General features: G+C 36.3%; 6 protein-coding genes across 6 annotated transcripts; 2 read left to right on the forward strand and 4 right to left on the reverse strand.

Moving 5' to 3' along the window:
* The first annotated feature begins 342 nt into the window (after positions 1-342).
* Positions 343-1,809, forward strand: LOC111831946 (NADH dehydrogenase [ubiquinone] 1 beta subcomplex subunit 2). The gene is made up of 4 exons (XM_023787634.1): positions 343-519; positions 802-847; positions 953-1,009; positions 1,560-1,809. Exons 1-3 carry the CDS (start codon positions 425-427, stop codon positions 1,007-1,009), a joined length of 198 nt encoding a protein of 65 aa, XP_023643402.1. The 5' UTR covers positions 343-424; the 3' UTR covers positions 1,560-1,809.
* Positions 1,810-2,040: 231 nt separating this feature from the next.
* Positions 2,041-2,776, reverse strand: LOC17894508. The gene has a single exon (XM_006301177.2). The coding sequence runs from the start codon at positions 2,774-2,776 to the stop codon at positions 2,096-2,098; it is 681 nt and encodes a 226-aa protein (XP_006301239.1). The 3' UTR covers positions 2,041-2,095.
* A 1,486-nt stretch (positions 2,777-4,262) lies between these two features.
* On the reverse strand, positions 4,263-5,172 carry LOC17895918. The gene has a single exon (XM_006301664.2). It carries the CDS (start codon positions 5,170-5,172, stop codon positions 4,393-4,395), a length of 780 nt encoding a protein of 259 aa, XP_006301726.1. The 3' UTR covers positions 4,263-4,392.
* Positions 5,173-9,456: 4,284 nt separating this feature from the next.
* LOC17895307 lies at positions 9,457-10,485 on the reverse strand. The gene has a single exon (XM_006301520.2). It carries the CDS (start codon positions 10,408-10,410, stop codon positions 9,484-9,486), a length of 927 nt encoding a protein of 308 aa, XP_006301582.1. The 5' UTR covers positions 10,411-10,485; the 3' UTR covers positions 9,457-9,483.
* A 2,806-nt stretch (positions 10,486-13,291) lies between these two features.
* On the reverse strand, positions 13,292-16,129 carry LOC17895543. The gene is made up of 2 exons (XM_006301389.2): positions 15,289-16,129; positions 13,292-14,198 (listed from the first exon to the last, which is right to left on the reverse strand). Exons 1-2 carry the CDS (start codon positions 15,793-15,795, stop codon positions 13,425-13,427), a joined length of 1,281 nt encoding a protein of 426 aa, XP_006301451.1. The 5' UTR covers positions 15,796-16,129; the 3' UTR covers positions 13,292-13,424.
* A 948-nt stretch (positions 16,130-17,077) lies between these two features.
* LOC17894121 (WD repeat-containing protein DWA2) lies at positions 17,078-20,128 on the forward strand. The gene is made up of 13 exons (XM_006302416.2): positions 17,078-17,202; positions 17,284-17,367; positions 17,444-17,576; positions 17,770-17,881; positions 18,017-18,116; positions 18,240-18,367; positions 18,520-18,589; positions 18,874-18,962; positions 19,097-19,142; positions 19,380-19,450; positions 19,535-19,608; positions 19,695-19,753; positions 19,882-20,128. Exons 1-13 carry the CDS (start codon positions 17,158-17,160, stop codon positions 19,921-19,923), a joined length of 1,053 nt encoding a protein of 350 aa, XP_006302478.1. The 5' UTR covers positions 17,078-17,157; the 3' UTR covers positions 19,924-20,128.
* The last annotated feature ends 82 nt before the right edge of the window (positions 20,129-20,210 follow it).

The raw sequence follows: 20,210 nt of genomic DNA on the forward strand, positions 1-20,210 counted from the left end.
AAAATGGTGTTGTAAATCATCATATTCCAAACTTCTTAATTAGTAGCAACTGAGTTCAATTTGGTCCTATATTCCGAAAATCTGATTACACTAATGTCACTAATCATTAAATCCATTTAATCTTCATAATCCAATTCCAATACCACTCTAGCTTAAAATTTTAAGCAACAAAGAAAAAGGTGGTTGAACTTGAACGTCGTAGTAGACCCAAAAAAAAAACATTGAAGTGAGAGAAATAGTAATAAATGGGCTTATTAATTGGCTTAAGCCTTTTAGTTGAGGCCTTACTGAAAAGCCCACTCGGCCTCAAATGTCTGAATCAAATCTCAGGTAGAGAGAGAGAGAGTATTGTCAAAGCAGACGAGGAAGAAAGCTTTCGGTCTGAAATTGAAGTGCGAATCGGGGAATCTAGGGTTTGAAGAAAATGGGTGGCGGAGGTATTACTTACAAGGGAGTCACCGTACACACTCCCAAGACGTGGCACACGGTCACCGGAAAAGGCTTGTGCGCCGTTATGTGGTACATTTCTCTCTCTCCCCACCTAATTCGCTTTTTGTTTTTATTTTGGGACTTAAGCTAATCTGGATCGGAAGCTAGATCTCACTATGGGATTGGAATTGGATTATGTGGATTTGAATTGAAGCTACTCAGGTAGATGTTGGTTTGAATTGGATTATTTTTCCGGAAGGAGCCAATTTCAATTTCGGTTTGATGAAATTGATTAAAGAGAAGTAATCGCCTATATTTTACATTTTCCAGCAATTCACATCTTAATTTTTTTTTTTTTTTGAATACGTTCAGGTTCTGGATTCTGTACAGGGCAAAGCAAGATGGTCCTGTAGTTATGGTAAGACTCTCGTTTCGTTTTATCTGTGCTACACAATCGTAAAGTTTCTAGGTCCCAATTTTTCCATGATGGCTAACATGTGATCTTGCTATTGGCATCTGATAGGGATGGAGGCACCCTTGGGATGGCCATGGTGATCATGGTCATGGGGATCACCACTAGGTAATGTCCCTACTAGTACAACTGTTTATTGAATCATTTAAGTTCTTAAGCGCAGTTGTGTACTTGGGTTACAAAGAAAGATGATTAAAAAAACTTCCATTTTGTATTAAGCGCTCATTATTGTTGGTAGAAAATGCTACTTAGTAAGACATCAGTTAGTGAAAGTTAACTTCTCTACATTATGTTTAGATACCCTTATGTATATTAGCAATTCTAAGTTGTTACTTACTGAAGAAATGTCTTGTTAGGCGCTCTGTAGTTTGTTTTGAAATAGAATGGTAGCTTTTATCTGGTTTTGGTTCATAAAAACGGTGAATGTTTAGAGGATCTTTAACTTCTCTAAAAGGATGTTCTTGATTTATATATCCACTAGGATGAATCATTGACACTATTTTGCCTTTATCTGGAATGTTTGTTATCAATTTAGTGGTAAATGTTTTGAGTTTCCTCTTTATTGAGACATCGGTTTTCTGTTTGCAAGTCCACCTTTCACGCAACCTTATAAGCATTGCTCAAAATTACTGATATCCTTTCTGGGTTTTGCTATTAGGTCTCATTGAACCTTTGAAGATCATGACGAAAAAAAGGAATCGTCTCTTGTTTTATTAATTTTCAGCTTCATATGTCGAAATAAAGAGAACCGTGAAGAAGACGTGAATTGTTTGTGTACACAACTTTAAAAGACTTGCTACTTCTGTTATTAAAGTTACTACTTGTGTTGCACTTCCTGATGATTTTGTCTTTTTGCTGTCTACAAGTTAATTTGAAATATAACGAATTGCGAGATTCGTGTTTTAAGATCCAAGCCTGCAATGTAATGAGTTTCAAAGAAACGCTAGGGATTTCGTGGTGTTAGATCTAACTCATCCAAGTATACAGAGCAATACGCATGCAACTGAACTTGTACTGGTGAAGACGAAAAGTGTCTGGCTTCAATTTAATACGAAAACGGGTAAAATATATAATTTTACTTCAAAAAATACGTAAGAATAAAGAATATAATGTTACAATTCAATCTATAACTATCTACTGTAAACTAAACATGTCCGCTTGAAGCAAAACCTAACCGGATATACCATATATTATCTAGTTGGTGAGAATATTAAGAAGTGAAACTCTCGTCTGAATCAATCGCCGGAAAATAAACTCCAACTCTATCTCGAGCTCCTCTATAGCAATCTCCGCCGCCTCCAACCTCGTAGTCGCACTTTGCACCGCGGTCTCGTCCCATACATCATCTAATAAATACGAAGACCGAATGGTAAAGATGGAAGACAAAGACCCTTTGCTCGATCTCTTCTCTAGCCAAGGAATACAACCAAGCGAGAACAAAGACTCAACCATCGTCACAACGACTCTTCTTACTTCTTCCAAAACCTCAGCAACGAACAGAAGGTTCTGTTCTATTGGCATGGCCACTCTTCCTCCGCTTCCTTTCATGTTCTTCAGACAGTTTAAGCATTTCAGCGTCTCCTTCTTGAGATTGTTCTTATACCGATTATACGCAGCGATCTTCTCGTTAACATCAGATGATTCGTTACCACGTAAAACCAGTTGTAGATCTTGCAAGTTGTGTTTCACGAGTGTCATCACATCTTTGGATACGTTACAGATGTCTAACATCTTCAGTGAAGCTTCTGAAACTTGTTCCGTCCATTTTTCTTGTCCTTGTTGAGACAGAGATTCTCTTGTTCTCGGACAGTGATCAAGGAGATAGTTTACGCAGTCGTGTAGCTCTCTCAAACCCTCAAAGTTATTCTGAGCCATATAGATCTTAATCTTAGCTAAGAATTAATGTTAAGAAACGAATAGAAAGAGTAGATTTGATTGGTTTTTAGGGCTTTTTAAGAGTTTTTAGACGAAGATTAGATATATGTAGAATGTGTGTAAGAGTGAGATTATATATAGAGGAGAAGAGGGATCTGAGGGAAAGTACGATGAAGGATCCTAAGTTTGGGTTTTTGTACGGACGTGGGACATCTGGGGAACAGCTCACTTTGGAGGTATTATCAAAATAATGGTTTAAATGATTCAAAACAGGTCACAAGGAACCTTCTTTGTACGTAAGAAGCACTCGTGTATTAGGGTACATTGTGGATTCGTTTAGATATTCTGTTTTTATAATTTATAGTTTTAAAGATTTAAATAATTTATTATTGGGGTACTTGAAGTTATCAGGTTTAGGTACCATGCATGCACGAGAGACGGTGCCAGGCTGTGTCGGTAAATTGCAACAATGTGGAATGGACGAAACGAATATTAAATGGAACGAGAAATGTTAGATTTTGGATCAGACTTTAAATATTTGTGTTACGTGTTTTGTCAGAGATGTTTATGTATCAAGTTAAATGGATTACGGATCTTTTTTTTTTTTTTTTGTCTTCAGGATCTATTTACTATCTAGAAAAAGGTAATATAACCCAAAAATTATAATAAGATCCGAATACTCAAATATCTTTGGCACAATACATACATGCGGTTGTGGTTCACTTCCTATCGATATAGATTTTTCGACGACCAAGCAAACAATATAATCATAGTTTCACAAATTTAATAGCAATTAGCAAATATATACCTTCTTTATAACGTGGATAATGAGAATACACACACATACGTATTACCTGTATGTACGTATTTATAATTTCTATATCACTATGGTAACCACCTCGACGGCTCGATGCATGGATACATGCTGGATTAGATTGTGTGTTTAAGATCTTTCTATCTCAGGTTATTTACAACAAATTAATATCTCCTCAAAAAGTATATAATTAGATTCAGATCCCTCCAAACATATTCATTTTTATTCTGTTGTTAGTGGAGCAATCTTATTATTCGATTTCCCATTTGGAAGGTATAGCTATACAAATTATAATTTATAATGAATAATCAACTATCCATTATATATATTCAGTTGTCATCATAATGTAGAGACATTATTGCATTTTATATATTACAAAAATACATTATTGCGTAATAGAAAAAAAGGGAAGAAGAAGACATTATTAATTTATTATTGCGTATTTCTTTTAGCAATTTCCGTATGATTTAGCTATTTTTCTCAAGACAGCAGATCGAAAATAAGTAAAGCCCACTGGACCCAATTAATAAGCCCATTATCTCAAATTCACCCCTGCTCTGTTTTTGCAACAACAACTTCCGAAGAGAAAACTGAGTGATGTGCTCTGTCTTGTGATTGTATAAAACTTGATGACAAATTTATAAAATACCGAAGTGATCAGCTAATGTTCTTGACAAGTAACGTCTGAATATGATTGAAGAACGATACACACAATTATTTACGAGTAAAACTTTAGCCTACACTAAACGGCTGAAGCCAATACTTTACATGAACAAAAAAAATTACATCTAACCATAAAATCTCAAAGAGTAAGCATGTTAAGGAAAGAAACTCTTGTCTTCAACAGCTTCTTATAGACACTCTCCAACTCTCTCTCTGTTTCTTCAATGCCATGCTCTGTTTCTCTCAGCTTCTTCAGCTCCTCCACATCAACTTCTTGATTCTTCCTATTCAAAATCCTCGACACAATCCCTTTCCTCGATCTCTGCTTATGATCGCTCTGATTCTTCGTCACCACTTCGATCAACAAAGACACCATAACATCGAAGCTCGTCTTTTCGACTCTTTTCATTACGTTAATGACGTCTCCACAATCTCTTTTCTTCTTCTTCTTCATCTTATCCTCTGTTTTCTTCAGTTGTTTCACAATCGTTCTGCTCAAGGCTCTCCTCTTAAACACATACATGTCTATCTCACGCGACACGAAAGCTTCTTGATCTTCTCCTGATTTGCTCCTGATCACTCTTCTCCTCAAGCTCGATTCCAGTTCCCTGACTTGTTCCTTTATCTGCATCAGAACGTCTCTGATCGTGCTGCAGATATCAAGAACCTCGAGGAAACCGTCAGAAACATCTTCAAATCCGGTGAAAGCTTTTTGCGTTTTCGTCGTTTGAAAGCTGAGGAAAACTTCGACAACCTCGTACAGATTCTTTAACACTCCGAGTTTCCGACGAGCAGAGTCTGGTCTTTTCTTAAGTATCAGAAGATGATCATCGATGGCTCGAGACAGAGGACGAACGTCTTCAGACCAGCTTGTTGAACGCACGTGGGCATTAGATGATGATGATGAAGTAACAGCCATGCCTAATTCACTCTACAGATCAGATATAAATGTATTTAGTCAACGAACAAAAGTTTCAATTTCTCTCATTAATACTCTCACCCATATATATGTATGTGTCTATATGTACATTCTTCATGTTTGAGTTTGTGTATACGTATGCGTGCACGTATAGGTCCAGTCTATACACGAATATAGATACAGTCTGGAATTGGCTGTAGCAATTGAGTTTCTTCCGACAGTCAAACGACAAATCTACACTCCTCTTCTTCATAATGATAATTTTTCATATTTTTTTTTGTTTTTGTTGTCAACTATAACTTTTTTTTTTTTTGGTTAATAGTTTTAGTACTAAAATAATATTCAAATATCGTTGAAACAACTGATTAATCAGATAGGTGAACATGCTTCTTAGCCAATAATTTCATGCAAGATCATCATGGACACAACACAACATTCAAACTAAAGTTCAAAAATGATCAAATGACCGACGTGTAATGTTTTGCACCTATATATTGTCGTAAAGCTATAATGAGATTGTCGACAAAATAAAAAAGCTATAATGAGATTTACTCCAATTAATCTAAAACTGAAACCATCCAGCCACCACCAAGGATAATTTTTTTTCTTGATCATATTGTACATTTGTTTATTTTTTAAGGTAAATATGCGAAGTAATTCCTACATATCTTTTTGTATAACCTTTCCTTTAACAACATGATGAAGATTCTTTCTTGGTCCTCAATGTTATAGTTTAAACAAAGCTTGAGGGGAAAAAAAAAAAACTTGAAATGGTTTAATTTCCAAATTTCAGTTGCTATACTACTTGCATGTGTGGCAACCTTTATGCATGGGCTGCGGAAATATGAAACCAACAAGAAACAAGAACTGTTGGCTGCGACGTCGCTCTCGTAATCCCAGTAACATTTATTATATTGCATCCTTGGAGATTTCATATATCAAGAAAATGTCAAGTACCATTTTTATATAACATAGACACGCATACATGTAATATTATATTTTTCCAATTGGGGAAAAACTGGGAATGTGCACGAACGGAGAAAGACTTGGCTTATTAAACAAAACCATCAACGAAGTTGGTTTTGTGACAGCCTAGATGTGTTTATAACGTTATCGCGCGCATACCAAAACATGATTACATATACACTCTATTGATAATATGGATTCATGTCTGATGTCTCCTAGATACCAAAGATTACTTTTTAAAAAGGTTATAGAGACTACTTTAAAAATATTATTAACTACTTTAGCCAAAGTATATTATTAACTAGTTTGTCCAAAAAAAAAATATTACTAATTAACTAGCCTATATATTAATTTAATTTAATGTTATCTGCGCTGATCGCTTGCAAAAAGCCAGTGCATCATGAAATAGCGTCTTGTACCGAGAGTCTTTATTGCTTGGCATACGCTTCATTCTCTTCTTTAAGCAAGTCGCGTCTCAGATATTACCTTATCCTCTTCATAGTACTGTTAATGACTAGCATTAGTGACACATGCATCTTCTTCTTTTTCTGTCAAACATGAAACAACTCTTCTCAGGCTGTTCAGATTCATCCGATCGAAACTTGCTTGCTTGGCCTGTATTCCTCTTTATTCTTCTCTTTCCGTTGCACGTTTCTAGAAGCCATAACTTTTCTTTCCATCTTCCAAAAAGTTTTTACTACTGGATCGAATCTAGGTTTCGGATCACGCCTAAGACACACCTCTACGTGGGTTCCAACTTAAATCGCAATCTAAGCATGCAAGAGAGAGAAGAGAGCACTAAATATATCGGAGATAGATAAAAGGAGAAAAAAACAAATTGTTGTTAACAGCAAAAAATGCAAATAAAATTTGGAACACATATATTGGGCTACGGCGGGAACGTCTTTTATAGGATTACTTATTGGGCTGAAACGGGCCTCTTTATACGATTAACTAATGACCAAAAACGGGCCTATATATAAAGTCCGGTCATATCGTAAGGCCTTTACGTTAGGGAAAGTCTTCGAAGACATGCGTACGTGACATAGTGACATGGCTAGGAACTGCGAGTTGTTCCCCACTCGAGTCTTAAAACATGAGGCGGTACTCGGGAGGACATGTCGCATGTGTCTAATAAGGTATGAAAACAAACCATTGCTTTTAATCACATATATACTTAAGGCGTGAAATTAACCATTTGCTTCTAATCATACATTTATTATACAAATATACTTGTGATTTGTGAATTAGAATATACAGACAGCCCCATGAAGTTTTATACTCAAAATTCAAACCACACCAGATTTCAAGTTCTATAAATGCTACTCAAAATTTTAACTTCCCAAGATTTTCAAATCAAATTCCAAATAACAACAAAAAAAAAGTAAAAATAAATTGACTTCTTTACAGATCCACAGCTAGTTAAATTTTCACGTCGTCTAACCAAATTTAAATCTCTGTCTCTAAATTTTTCACGCCATCAATTTGTTAGCACTTCTGTTTCAATAGAACCTAAGAATCAACGATGCTCTTTCACCAACCTAAACCATATATTCAATCTATCTGACGAATCTGAAATAATAGAATTGGTAAACATAACGTCATAACCTAACATGTCTAGCTAGCTTAGATATGCTATCCGTAAATCAAACCCCCAATTTTGTAATACATGATTTAAATGCGTTTTTTCTTTGTCTTATCGGATAGCTAATAATAGGTAATGCATACGTAATGTCATAAAAAGATATATATTCGGCTATTAAAAACATTCACTTGAAATAACGGATGAAACCTAACATTTAAACTAAAACCAACTATATACATATTGACAAAAATTAACCAGCTATTCATAATTGAGGTATAAACAAAATAGTGACCAATAATTGGGTAAAGATATTTGAAGTCCTTGATTATTAAGAACATGTAAAGTTGATGCTCTAATTAGGAGTATGATTAATCTCTTCTCTAAGTAGCTATCGCCATTAACTTTAATTGGGTCCTAAAAACTAATCAAGCACTAATCATGCATTGAAGACCAATATCCCTTTTTCCATCTGTGTTATCTTCTTTGTTGGGAGTTGGCTTGAAGCCATGACCAAATCCGAGTTGTCATTTTTTTTTATTTTGCTTCGTTGTAATATTATTCCAAACTAAGTAAAGGTTTCTATCAAAATAACAATAATTCACGCAAGTTGCATTTCAAAGCAACCAACCCAATTATATTGCTCAACTGTTAACCGGATTTAATATATTATGGGCTATGGCTGCTTATGAGTGATTTAGTCCGGTTCTATTGATTTAGACAGGTCGAACCGGTGATGACCGCCACTGATACGTACCGCCGCTAAAAGGGGAAAGATCCTAATTTCGTTAGTAGCTAATTAATTGTTAAATTAACAATGGCACTATATACTACTACGGTTTGTTTTCCAGCAAACCCCACGTTTTAATACGGTGATGATCAAATAATTAAGTCTTAATCCGAATCAGATCAAGATGATAATTGAAAAGCATCCCTAACAAACCATGTGGTGGCATTCTGGGTTATCACTAATTAAAACTTAAAGAGAGGCCACCAAATATTAGAACGAATCCCATCAACGTGAAATTAAAATACTTTACAAGTTATGTATGTCCTATTATTGAAATTTCTACCAATTATTTCCGGCAAATATATGTGTCAAGTGAGTTTGTTCACGCACGCTGTTTCTGTTCTTATGTTTAATGTTTTGTTGTCTGCCAAATAATAATGCATGGCCATGGCCATGGCTTCCTTCTGAAAATAAATGGAGGTAGTGGACCATGGTTCTTTACGCGTTACCATGCATTATTTTCTTATTGAAAGAACTATCTTTTTTTCTTATATATATGAACCAAAATTATAACAATCATTAGATATATCGTGGACGCAACTAAATCTAGGATAAAATTTTTTTGGTATATTTCTAAATAATAACATAAAGTTTACCAAAAAAAAAAAAAGAAGAAGTAAAATTTGGTATTACGGTAACAAAATCATGATTCATTTATTGAAAGATTGAAAAATTTCTGTCACATTTTGTTGTTCGTTCTGCTTTATTATTTATTTCTAGCTTAACACTCTTGCTGATTTGTGATAAATTAGCAAAGTTCAACTTTAAAAGGGTGATAAGGGTGATTTTAATTCTCGAATTAAAAAAGATATATAGAAGGAAATGTAAAGTATCTTTTCTTATTTGTCTTTTTTTGTTTTTTCTATTTTCTTTCATGTAGTTAACTCATACAAATAATAAAATAATGTGACAAAAACGCAAATAGACAGAGAAAAGAAAGAAGAAGAAGAAGAAGAATGAAAGTGATAATTAGTTAATGTGTTAGGGCATTAAGCAATGAGACTCGAGTGCTAATCAAACCCCTAAACACTTTCTCACTTTCACATTCGATTTCACGGATCGAATTCTCCAACTCCATCATCTTCTTCATCAAACTCTTTACTTCTTCGTTCTTCTTTTTGCTTAGACCTACCAAACTCTTCTCCTCAACTTGCTTCAACTCCTCTATACATTCGTCTAGTTTCTCCTTTTTATCGGAACGTTTCAAGAACCCAATAAACGCCGTCGTTTTGGTCGAACGGAGAGAGAAGTGAACGCCGTTAAAAAGAGCAACGGAAACCATAACAGTGACTTCGATGACGTCACTTATAACTGACGCTAGCTCTGCGTCACCGTACGTTCCGTCCATGATGTCCACGTGGAAGTGCTGGTGTTTGGTCTTCGGCTCGCGGATCGACGAAGTCAGTTTCGCGATATCTCGCGCGAGAGATCGGCGAGACTTCAGGTACGATGCGATTTTCTCGTCGTCTTTCTTACGGAGAGCGACTTGAGCGGCGGACTGGTGCTCACGGAGGCAGAGGATCGACGTACGGAAGATCCCGTAAGCGTCGACGAACCGGAGAAGGTCTTCAAGAAGATTCTCGAAGAAGACGGGACGGTTCCGTAGAGATTCTTGAGATTGAGGGAGCTGGAGTATATCGGCCAGCGTCTCTTGAACGTCCCTGAGGAGGCTGAGACCGTCGGTGATCCAGGAGGTGGTGCGGCGGTTAGATTCGCCGGAGTAGGAGAACCAGGATTTGAGCTGGGAGATCTCGTGGTTAACGTGGGAGATTAAGGGATGAGATCGACAGGGTAGACTGATGGATCTTGTGTGGTGAGAGACACGTGGCTTCGACGGTGGAGATGAACGGCCGCAAGGTTTGTTTGGGAATGAGAGTGATCGCCGGAAAACTCCAACCATTCTCTGAGGATATAGATAGAGAAGAGAGAGAGATTGGTTTGAGTTTTGAAATGGTGATAGAGGAAAGAAGAAAGGAGCGTTTATATATACCGGTGGGTGTGGGTGTTACGGCAATTTAAGTATGAGATGATGTGCACGTGGGATGAGTTTATGTGCTACTTTTTGAGAATAATTGCTAGCTTTCTTATTTCCCCAACTATATTTCTTTTATTTACTTCGGTTCAGATAGATATATTTACACTTGTAACCTATTTTACACGATAGTACACCTGTTTATTAGACGTTTTGATTACCTGGACGTTACACATAACATGTTATATATAAAGTAGAGGGCCAAACTCAATGCTATGCATGTCGTTACCGAACAAGAAAAAAAAAACTCATCAGTGTTATGTAATTAAGAGCATATATATTGATGCTAAGGTTAAAGGACGTAGATCGTTTGCAATAGTTATCTGTACTATTCTAGGAGATTTGAAATCATATTAACATGAATGATGAATATATTAATCAGATTTAACGAGTTAAGAGACATAACTAATGTTCCATTTCAAGCGGAGAGGGGACACACGTGGGTTGGCCACCCTAGCTCTACAACTCCAATCCAAAAAACTGCTCTCTCCTTTCTAAAAAAAAAAACAAGTAATATTCACACTCGGTAGTATCGTATTATTTTAGTTTGATTATTATAAACATACTTGAGTCTTCCGTAAACTATCTTGCTAGGGGTTTAGACGCGTTAAGACAGATTTTTTTTTTCACATGGTTTTGAACGATCATCAACATGTATTGAATAATTAAATTTGAAGACTATAGCTAGAGGTCTAAAGTCTAATAAACTATATTTTTTCCACATTCGGCGATTCGGTTCGTTCAAATTATATTTTAACTATCAACTAAATTAAACGTGTATATAAAATACATATTACATGGATAAAATTATAAAACGATAAATGATATAAGGAGTCCTTTGAAAATAAAAATGATCGGCTTCCAAAGAAGGCATAAAACAGATCCAACGGCGCTCTCAAAAAGATCATTCAACAAATCTTAAATTGGCCATGGTGTCATATATTATATATACTGAAGCTAACTTTATCAGCGACTGAAATTAAGCACAATTGACATATCGACGATAGTCGGTATTTAAGGTAACGGATAAACCGAACAAAACTCAAAGATACGTTCGTCCAATAGTAACATGAAAACGTTTGTTTAATCGACGACGAAAACAGCCAAATAATCAAATTGACCCAAGACTTTCAAACTTATTCGTCGTCTATATATCGTTATATATTATATCGTATGTATTCTTATCATGTACATATATATGATAGTCTATATATTAATCTCCGGTCATTTATATTAATAAACTGTTACACTTAAGATTATGTATAGTACGTGTCTAGTAATTAACAAAGCACGAGGGGTGAGCTGGTACGTGTCAGAGAAGGGTAGCTCCAACTATGCATCAAAGGATCAAAATCACGGTTTTCTTGTTCACGACACTTCACTTTTGTCTTACCACGATCACGAAACAAACAATCGTATATAATTGGCTAATCTCAGTTTATATCACTTAATTCGATATTTTACGTAAACTTAAGCATTAGATAATTAGGTAGTGCAAGCGTGTGGACTTTAAAAAACGAGTGTTTCGGCGTAGATCCACAAACATCAAGAGGGGCCTTACTTAACGCTAGCAGTCACAGATTTTTTAGGCATGTGACTTGATATCTGGAATTTAATTGCCAAACTGACTTGTAATGAAATGAAATGTGAGGAGCCACAGACACTGTGATTTGATTTTTGAGATATTTCTCGATTCAAGTGTTTTAGATCCACATGCATCTTGTTTCTAAATTATATTGATTATATAAATTTTATTTTTGTGGTGAATTAGAGATCGATCGATGGTCCATATGATTCATGAATGATATGTCATTATTTGGAGAAATACCATTAATATACATGACTAACTGGATGTTGAAACCTTGCCCGACAATTTAAGTTTGCTACAAGACATTTTAAGACGATCCATCATTTTCAACTGAACTCCTCTAGTATGTGTTATCCTCAATTCGCTGGTGTATTCATGGTTTAGCATGTTTGGAGTAGTACATGTGTTGTTGAATGCGATAGTTTTTATTTTCAGATGAACACTTATAATGGTAGCACTGAAAATCTTATACAAAAAATATATTAGGTGGTATGCATTAGCTAATTGAGTTTGAGTTTGGTCTCTTAATTTGAATTTTGTTTTTCACTTTTCTTGACAAAGCTCGAACTCTCAGGACTTCTATATCCATTGTATCACTATCTTTCATGTTATATGATATTTACAAGTTTAGCAAAAGAAAAAAAAAAACTAATAGAAAACAAAACATATATAGTTAGGTGCTTGTAGAAAATACAAGACGGCCAATGTATATATATATATATGTATGTCTCGCATATTTTCTCGCGTGATGCGCCGAGATTCCAATCCATCTGCCAAATGCAAAGTCACGTGAGTTATTTTATATACATATCAATGTGTGTTTACTTGGTTGGCCCGTCTTCCAAGTTCCAAACCCATTGGAAAAGAGATTTCAGTAGTAAATCATTGATTCGTTAGAGAGTGTGTACATGTAAATTAAGATGAAATGTAATGATGCGTAAAAGCTGTATAAAATCTGCACTAGTGGATGAAATCGAATCCTGTAACAGGTTCAATTTACGAATAGATTTGGTGCTTCTTCCATGTGGTAGATCATATCTATAGAGAGAGTCTCCATATTTAATCTATTTTGATTTTCATATATTTTCTTTCCCACTGGAATAGTGAATACACAATACAGAAAAGGATGATTTTTGGTTCAGCTCAAATCCCAATGACCCCTAATTGAACTGCACTCGTCTAGTTTGTATATATTTTTTTTTAATGTAACCTGAAATTTTTGTTCAAAGCAAAAAACACTACAAGAGGGGAAAATTTGTTAGCGAAGTAAGTTGGACCTAAAGCCCGATATGTTCTAATTAGGCCGTAAGCCCAAAGTACAAATCTGTTCGGAGGCGGGAGCTTCCCATTTAACGGTCAATCCTCTCATCTTTTCAAACTCTTCCACACATCTCCTCGAATCCAAACCTCCGACTCGTTTCCTCGCACGTGCGAGTTTTTCTCCGGCGGTCTCGTCGAAAATCTTCTCCCAACCTTCTTCCCATTCCCCGTGTGCGTCGCACAGCTTCACTGCCTCGTTTTCCCACTCCGTCCAGCTCCACTCTCTCTTCAGTTTCCCCATCACTTCCGCCACGCATGAGCCTTTGCAAGCCACCGTACAAGGACGGCACTTGGCACCATTTAAAGGTCCGTGGCTGGAAAGAGCTGTCACGGGAACTCCATAGCTAGATGGAGGGAAATCGTAGGTCCGGTCGGTCATGATGCAGAAAGGGAGAGGTTTAGTGACGTAAGGGACACGGTGGGTTGTGAGCTGAGCCTTGAAGGCGGACTCGGAGTTTAGATGAGTTAATCCGGCTGAGTCGAGGTCCGGAACTAGGGAGAGGCGAGAGAGAGCCACCGTTGAGGTTTTAAGATCGCCGACACCGAAGCGGTCGTTGAGGCCACCGTAGGAGGATCCAGGTGGGACAAGGTACTGACCTGGTATGAAATATTCTGGCTCCAACGGGTCGGCCCAGTAACCGTCTACACGCGTCCGGACTATCCAGTCGTATGTAAAGTTATTCTCGTTTTGGTATGCCTTAATCATGGTGATGCAACCTTCTACGAGGTTGAAGTATTGTAACAAGCCCTGTCATTCACACCAAAGAAGAACACACTGATGAAAAAATAATCCACCAAAAGAAAAAAGCAATTCGTGTATATATATACTTGAATCAGATTATCTTAATAAATATGAAAAGAGAAATTTTGACAAAATGTTAGGAATCAAGTAAACGTGAATTAATAATATACGACTCAACACCATTATTATTTTCACATGAAGGTGTAAAAGTTCCAACATAAACAAGTTAATGTAACAAAGTTATACCAATGTATATGCTAGCTAGAAACATGCTTAGAAATATACACTAAAAAGTCTCTTGATTCACATGATCACGCCACACATTTAACATCATCATGCCACACACATTAACACCATCATGCGACGCATAACCATTCCATAAAAAAAAGAAGTAAAATATACCAAAAAGAAGAGGATACGATTTTTTTTCTACAACCCATATATATGTAAATCACATGCTGTCAACTTAATCAAGATATTCTTTATGAGGAAACATGGGTCCGGAAAAGGTAAGTGGTCAATTTCAAACTCGGACTAGTAGGAGACTGACTACACAAACACAACCTTACAAGTTGCTAGATAATGGAAATTTCCAAGAAATCATAAATTCAATTTTTCAAACCTCATACTAACTACAGAACCCGAATCGAGAAAGAGGCAATTTGACCCACATTTAACAAATGTAGTCAATAATTAATAAATTTCACCACCATTAACATAGTGTCGTCCGTTATGCGTCTTTGAAACGCCATTTTTGACCGCAATAATAAAAATAACGAGAGAAAAAGATAGTATCGTATAGGAATATAGGATGATAACACTAACCAACCCTAAATACCAAACCCAACCAAACCCATCATCAAACAAAAATTCCTTCACATGAGTAACGTACGGATCAAGAAACGGTTGCACCAACCCTATACATCTCCAACTAAACTGACCCCTCTTTACCACCACTTTCTTATCCTTAATTATATATTTCCGAATTATATTAAAAATTAATTGAAAGTTAGTAAGGAAGTAAATAAGAGTTGATAACTTTCCATAAATAAAAAAGGGAAAATAGATATTAAAGATCAGTTGACGATTTGGTTACCTTAATGCCATTGGGGGAACCATCGGCTGTAAGGACTCGAACCATAGGCTCAGTTTCGTTGATGGGCTGAGGCTCAAAGATACGAACCCAAGCGAGTCTCGGTGCGTCCTTAAGGAACCGTAGCTTAAACGAGTTTTTATCGAGAGGGCTATTAAGAAACAAATCAGCATTATGATAAACCTTCAAGATCTTCTCCATAATCGACGGTCCGGTTAGCTCGAACCGCCTCGCTCCTCCCACCAAACACACAGCGATCTTCGAATTCATCAACTCCTCCTTCTTCCTCCTCCGCCGTTGGTTTACGTCTTCATGGTTGGAATCGGAGGTTTCAGTCGTGACGGTTAGGGAATGAGTGTAGATTAGGTTACGAAGAGGGGTTAGAGTAGGGAAAGGATCAAGGGAGAGAGATGAGAAAGAGGTTAGGAGGATGAGGGAGAGAGAAGGTATAATGAGGAGGAGGAGGAGAAGACGACGATCGACGTCGGAGATTCTTCTGCTAACGTACATGACGGCGACGTAGAGTGATCTGAGAAATAACCACCGTGGATTGTTCAAACACGTTTCATTTGCCGAGAAAGAGAGAGAGAGAGAGAGGTGTGATCAATGTATTTGTATTAACACAGGTCTTGTGTATATAATTTTCTTTTCAAAAGTTTTGGACTGATATGGAGTGGCGCTGGTTTGTTGGGGTGGAAGGTGATATCAACATTAAGCGTGGGTTTTTTTTGTTTTTTTTGTTTTTTTTTAATATTTTTGTTTTCGTTTTTTTCCTCTGAAGATTCAATATGTATCTGATTACGTTTAAAAGGAGTATTATTTTTGGGTTTCCACGTTTCTTCGTTTGCTTTAGTAAAGAAATTTACTTGTTATAAATGTTTACAATGACTTCACAGAAGTTATAGATCTTTGGTCATTTTAATTTAGTGCTCCTCATTAATCCGAATATAAAAACGTATTAACTCTTTCACTATGCGTTTTAAAATTGTGTAGAGTTACTTACTGTTTTGACCACCGTTAACTATAGTAGTATATTTTTAGGCCAGGTTGACAAGTATTTTGAAGAGATTGATTCTTGGAAGACGTGGAGTAAATACATACGGTTAGTTTGTACTGCAAGAAAAGTTTTACTTTTTTCGTTGTTTGTGACAAGAGGAAAAAGAAAAGTATTTGTTGTCCTCCAAGGTATATCATATGTATATTGACATATGTACATGTATATTAATACCCAAAAAATGACATGTATATTCATGTGAGAGCATTATCTTCATTGTATATGTTCACTTATATTAATAAGTGTGACAAGTGTCCTTCAATTGTATAACAATGAGGTTCCAAACTTGTCTTTTGTGCTCTAAATACATCTTTTGATTACCTTAATTAGATATGAATGTATGATATCTTTCTCTTTAATTCCATGATATTTTTCCAAAAAATAGTTTTGGTATTGCCAAGATGATTAACAAGATAATATATATGAATCTGTTTACTTATTTTCATATTTGAATCTGTATAATTTTCACATTTGTTCATATATTTAATTTTATTTAAATCTAGATATATAATTTATTTTATGTGGATCTAAAATTTATAATTCTTTCTTTTTGGATACAATACTTATTTTGTCAAACCCTTAAAGAAATTAACTTGCTATCATGATTTTCTTACCTTGTTACAAAAACTACTAATTAATTATTCAATTTGGACAAGCCCTTTTTAAGTATAGTGGGTTCTTAAATTGGGCTTAAATGTCATGATAGAGGCCCATTAATATAATCTGCTCGAAACCAGCACACTGAGAGAGAGCGGCAAATCGTTGAAGAGATCTCTTCTTCCTGAATCCGTAACATCTGCTCCGGCGTTGAGAACACAATGCAAGGTGGATCGTCTGGTATAGGTTACGGTTTGAAGTATCAGGTAGCTCATCATCTTCTTCGTTTTGGACCCTTTGTACCATTTACAGCTTCTCTAATGGTGGGGGCATTTGATGATTTTCAGGCCAGATGTATATCGGATGTGAAAGCAGATAAAGATCACACCAGCTTCCTCACTGGAACCCTAAGTTTGAAAGAAGAAAACGAGGTGCTCGATCGCTAGATCTGTTTCTTCTTGTTTCTGGATCGGAGGATTCTGATTGTTGATTTTTTTTTTTTTGTAGGTTCATCTGCTTCGTTTGTCACCTGGTGGATCTGAGCTGTTATGTGAGGGCTTGTTCTCTCATCCTAATGAGATTTGGGACCTTTCTTCTTGCCCTTTCGATCAACGCATTTTCTCCACTGTCTTCTCCACTGGTAATTCTCATTTATCTCGAAATTGCTAATTTTGAGTTGATTTGAAGTAACAATTCTGGTAATTTCAGAAATTCGTACTATGATTGATCCATCTCGGCATTCGTATTTAGTTGAAAATATCATGTTTTGGTCAAACCACCGCTCAAAAATTGAAATTGTCTGAGGTGACTTACAATGTTGTTTTCATTTCAAGGCGATTCATTTGGGGCAGCGATATGGCAGATCCCTGAGCCCTATGGTCAATCGAATTCTTCAACATTGGAGTGTGTTGCTTCCCTTGATTCACATGTTGGTAAGATTAATTGGTGAGTTCATGGTTTACAAATTCAGCTGTGTATCTACTGAGTGTGTATGTAAGTCTGGTGGTCCAAAAGTCTTAGAATGTGTTATTTTCTTATCCTCATTTTCATGAAGTCTCTGTTTTCCTGTTGTTGAAACAGCGTTCTTTGGTGTCCCTCTGGAAAATCTGACAAGTTAATCAGCATGGATGAACAAAACCTTGTCTTGTGGAGTTTAGACTCTTCAAAAAAAAGTGCTGAGGTGATTTTAGCTATAAGAAGGGAGAGAATATAACCCTTCGAATGATTTTTGGCTCCTGTGTTTACAGTCAACCTTTGAGGTACTTTATTTCATAATAGTTTTTTTTGTGTGTGCTAATTATAGGTTTTATCTAAGGAGTCTGCTGGGATGCGGCATTCTTTATCTGGTGGAGCATGGAATCCACATGATCTGAATTCTGTTGCAGCGACTTCCGAATCATCTATTCAGTTTTGGGACTTACGGACTATGGAGTATGTCTTCATTTGTTCCTCTCCCATGAAAGTTAATATATTGTATTCCTGTATGCACAGCTAGCGGGTTTCACCTCATCAATAGTCTTTTACTTTTTGGCTACTGCAATGTATACCATTATGTTGAGTTTGATATGTCTGCAAATTTACAGGAAGGTTAATTCAATTGAGCGTGCCCATGTACGGAATGTTGATTACAATCTTAAGAGAGAACATATACTTGTAAGACTTCATTTTGTTTGTAAATATTTTAAATGCTTGTCAACCAATGCAAATAAAGAGCTTTATTAGAAGAAAAAAAAAAAATTCAATCTAAGAAAACAGTACTCCACAGGGAGAAAACAAACTGTTATATAAAAATGGGAAGGAACAGGAGCTACTTTTCTCATTTCATGGGAAATTAATAATCCTGGCTAGAATTTTTGTTCTGAAAGGAAGTAGATCCACTATTTTACATAAATGGTATCAGTTTTTTCACTTAATGCATTGGACTGTCGATTGTGTAGGTCTCTGCAGATGATGAATCTGGCATACATATCTGGGATCTTCGGAAGGCCAAGGTTCCAGTGCAAGAGCTCCCTGGTCATACACATTGGTAACTTAAGCTCTATTTTCATCAATGGATTTTTTTTTTCCCATCAATAGTTCTGCTACACATGCACACAAACCCGATGCTTTGGACCTGGGATTTTTTTCTAGCCTGACTGTTCTTTCTGGATCATATTACAGGACATGGGCTGTCAGGTGTAACCCTGAGTATGAAGAGTTAATTCTGGTACTCATTTTCTCCTATCCTTCTTAGCACATTTAGACGAATCTATATCGTAACTGTCTCTGTTAACGACTTTAAGCTGAAGTGTTCTTAATCAGTAACGAATTAACGATGATACTTTTACCTGTCCAAAAGTTATATAGTTTTTGTAATAGAGGCTAAAAGTTGAAGATTCAAAAACATGTTCTGCCACTGCGTATATGTGAAGTGTCAGTTTCTGATTAATATAATCAATCACAGAGCGTTGGAACAGACTCAGCTGTCAACTTGTGGTTTGCTTCAGCATCTAGTGAGAAGAAAACTTCAGAAAGGTTAATTTCTCTGTTATCGCACCCAATGATATGCATTTTTCCGACTGTGTTTTGAATTTTTATCCTAATGCCGGTGTTGTGCAGCCCGGTGGAAGCCTCACGTCTACGTGTGAACCCGTTGCTTAATTCTTATACTGACTACGAAGACAGTGTCTATGGTAACTGCTCTTGGACCAAACTGAGTTTAGTAACAATTCTCTTCCACTAAAATAGGTGAAATTACTTAAAATAATTTCTGTCACAGGCCTCGCTTGGAGCTCGCGTGAGCCTTGGATTTTTGCGTCTTTGTCATATGACGGGAGGGTAAATAACTTTGCTTTAAACCTGTAGAACTATGGAACTAAGAGATAAATCATTTGTTGCGCCAATTATAAAACTCTCAAAACAGTTTGGAGAGTTCATCTTATAATTTTGGTGTTGGCTTATGTTAGGTTGTGATCGAATCCGTCAAGCCATTCCTGCCAAGAAGATAGTACACCCACTCAATCGAAGAAGGCCTTCGGAGTTCGGAAGGAAAAGCTCACAGCCATATGTTATCATCTTATACAAATTTTGAACGTTTTGATAATACTATTCACTACAACACTACAATTGTTGAACTTTTACTAGCGTGTCTCTGTTCATCTCTATCACTCATCACAATATCTTTTTTATGTATATGATAATTCCGTATCTATATTGACGAGGAGTCTCACTTCAAAGAGGTGAGAGATGAGACCCTTACGAAGATGTAGAAACAAACCTCGTGAATATATACTTT

The sequence above is a fragment of the Capsella rubella genome, unplaced genomic scaffold, assembly GCF_000375325.1.
Source record: "Capsella rubella cultivar Monte Gargano unplaced genomic scaffold, Caprub1_0 scaffold_2, whole genome shotgun sequence".
Classification (NCBI taxonomy): Eukaryota; Viridiplantae; Streptophyta; class Magnoliopsida; order Brassicales; family Brassicaceae; genus Capsella; species Capsella rubella.